This window comes from Myotis davidii, unplaced genomic scaffold (genome assembly GCF_000327345.1).
Source record: "Myotis davidii unplaced genomic scaffold, ASM32734v1 scaffold226, whole genome shotgun sequence".
Classification (NCBI taxonomy): domain Eukaryota; kingdom Metazoa; phylum Chordata; class Mammalia; order Chiroptera; family Vespertilionidae; genus Myotis; species Myotis davidii.
The window spans coordinates 3,940,614-3,943,841 of record NW_006297224.1 but is presented as its reverse complement, the minus strand read 5'-3'; the positions used below and the strand labels follow the sequence as shown (position 1 = coordinate 3,943,841).

Genomic DNA, 3,228 nt, shown 5'->3' with positions numbered 1-3,228 from the left:
TCCTGGTAAGTGTTTTAAAGGGCTTGTCTCATTTGTTCAACAAACAATGCTTTGAGATGGTACTATTATTCTATTATTTTACAAATAAGGACAAATTCACGCAGCTAGTAAAGATAGGGTCTGCCTGGAATCCAAGGCCATGTCATAAGCATGACCCCATACTGCCCCTAGGCAGAGGTAGAGGCCATCTCTCATCCCTCCTTGCCACCCCAGTGCACCCAACTGAATGCCTGGAACAGGGAGGTGCTCAGTCAGTGCTGCTGGGTATTGAGTAGAGCAGAAATGCCAGGGTCATGAGCATCCTTTCTGTAAATGACTGGTGTCTGACCTCTCTGCTATGAAGAGGAGGGCGGTGCTGGGGCAAACACATTCCTCTGGTTGTACTTCTCTCTGTCCTATGTCATTTATGCTGCTTCCTTACTGCTCCTTCTTCTAACTGCAGCATGAGGATTAGAAGTTGCAGCTTAGTGCACACAAATGGAAAATAGGGCACTGAGAGAGAATAAAAGTGGAATCCAGAAAAAAAGTGTTAGAGAGATTAAATTTACATGGAGACAAATATTTAACTAAAGAAATCAAGCTGTGACCTGTAATTGGCATATTACAAAGTCCAGGTCTGAGGGCTGGCCCATTTCACTCTGATTTGATATAGTTTGAGAATAAACTTGTGGGTGTGGCTTACAGACAGCAGATCACATGCGTGGAACTGGATGTTGCTCAAGCAAATAAAATATCTGTGCAACATATCTGTTTCATGTAATCGAGCAGGAAAAGGTCTGCCAGAATCCATCCACCTCCTGGCCTGCAGAAAGAACCGAAACATGAGCACAGCAGGAAAAGTAAGCATTTTTTTAAACTTTTAAAATATATTCTCATATAATTCACAAAGAGAAACAATATTTAATGAATAATTTAAAATTTATCTCTAAATTAAAAACCATATAAACTGAAACATAAAATAAAATATATGCTTTGTTATGCAATGTATATTGAACCAGAATTTAAATAGATTGTTGCTAAAATATCTTTCTTTATTTTGTATATATTAAATAAATGGGCAGTAGTTACAGGCAATCATGCATAACTTGAAAATCTGAAGTTAGAAATATTTTTAATCAATAATTTAACTTTGTATTAAGAAGCCATAACTTAAACGTTATTGTTTTTGTAATCATATTTTTGTTTTTATGAACACAGGAGTAAATTTAAGTCTGACATAAGTTTTATTGATCTCAAAGCATTAGAATCATCCAGGATAAGCAAGCCAACATCAACATGCAAATTCTAATTTTAAAGGGTCCTATGATGGCTCAATGCAGGAAATTTCCACAGAAATCTTAAAGAAAAATATCTTCTCTATACAAAAATCAACATGATTTTATCAAAAATTAATACTGATATAGTGTGAATCACTTATTAGTAGTAGGAACAGGGATATTTGGTTCTTGGTCTTCCATAGATCTTTTTACCTCTTCAATGTGCTTACAAGTGCAGATAAATGCACTTGATTATATTGAATGTGACCATTCAGTATAATCAATTCACTTTGTTTAACTGCCCAGTCCCAAAAAGTGTCCAGTACTTTTGTTGTATTAGGAGTGGAACACACTCTCTTATATTTTGCTATGATAACACAATTGAAAGTTTCTGAGATTTCTACACACCCTGTGTTATACAAAAGGCCTATATATCAATATGATTTGTTGGAAATCTCAAGGGAGCCAATTGTCAGTTTTTTCATTTCAACTCTCTTTATTTTCATTTGTTACTGATTAGCCAAAATGATGGCGAATTACATTCCAAATGAAGAAAAGTTAAGAAAAATTAAAAGTAAATTTGTCAAAACTCATCTTGCAAGAAATAATGAGTTCAGAGAGCAAATGGGTAAACTGAATGTATTCATGAAAACAGTAAATGCTAAGCAATTAGTTCTTCCCCCTCTGGGGCAACATCCATAGCTTTCAGCTTTGTGGTAACACTTCACCTGTTTATTTTTCCTGCATTATATTTTTCTCAAATGCAAAACAGCTATCATAATAGCACCTACTTCATAAGATAGTTGTGAGAATGTAATAAATACTCCTTAGCACTTAGGATAGGGCCTGGTACATAGAAATAATTCGATAAATGTTAGTAACTGCTACTGATGTTGTTATTTAAACTTTGGTGAATCTTTTACTACCATAGGTTGGTGAAACGATAAAGTTGGATTGATCTTAATTTTCTGAACAGCAAACTTTGTGACTTTCCAAAAATTACTCAGTCAGATACTGAGTCAATTGAGCCTCAACTTTGCCATCTGAAAATCGACCCATAACATAATAATACTGCCCTTAGGCTTTAAAGATCAGTATGTAACTCATTCAGCATTGGCCACAATGTGCCTGCCCATTAAATGAACACTTGATAATCAGAAGCTATGTACTATTAGTGTATTATTTCTAAGTACTCTCATATTTATTGTGATATTGATCATGACAAACACTCGGCAAAGTGGGAGAATTTGACATATAAATAATGAAAATTAATTTGCAAAAGCATACATTTCAATTGACCTTGCAAAATTATATTTACAATTGTGAATTTAAAATTCATAATCAAAATTATTACATAATTTTCTATCTAGAAAAAATATCTCAAATTTATAAGCTTGTAACAATAAAGACAGGCTTTATACTGTATTACATTCTCAAGTACTAAAAATTTGTGTTCAACTTTAATTTTGAAGAACATCTATGGATAAACTGTGCTGCATTAAAAAGTTGAACACAGTTAACCCATTTAAAAATATATATATGTGTGTATGTTGGTAAGAAAATATGTGTTTGTGTGTGTGAGTGTGTGTGTGTGTGTGTGTGTGTGTGCGTATACAGCTGTAACCTCTGTGATTTTTGGCTCACCTCTAACACATAAATTAGAGAAGAAAACCGAGCTGCCAAAGCTCACTTTCAAATGAGTCATGCAAACTAGTAGCACACGGAAGTAGCGGGGAGAGAAATTGGAGGAGGACAGACAAGGAGAAAGAAGTCACCTATGCAGGGAGGCAAGTATGCACTGGAATCATGAAGTCCGGTTGTTTGGGGCTTAAGCAGAGACTTGAGCAAGAGAGCAATAGATTTTATGTGACCAGACAGTGATCCTATCAGTGAAATATTTGTGATTTAAAACCCCATTGCAAGCCAACAGTTGTGGGCAAACAACCAATTTCAGGACTCCACTAGGAATTTC

The 3,228-nt window shown here is 34.9% G+C and overlaps 1 protein-coding gene across 1 annotated transcript in view; it reads left to right on the top strand.

Moving 5' to 3' along the window:
* Positions 1-643: 643 nt before the first annotated feature.
* LOC102757746 (alcohol dehydrogenase S chain) overlaps positions 644-3,228 on the top strand; it is a 57,721-nt gene continuing 55,136 nt past the window's right edge. Inside the window, 1 exon segment of the mRNA XM_015570009.1 lies at positions 644-839. Within this exon segment, the coding sequence (XP_015425495.1) occupies positions 711-839 (129 nt within the window). The 5' untranslated portion in view covers positions 644-710.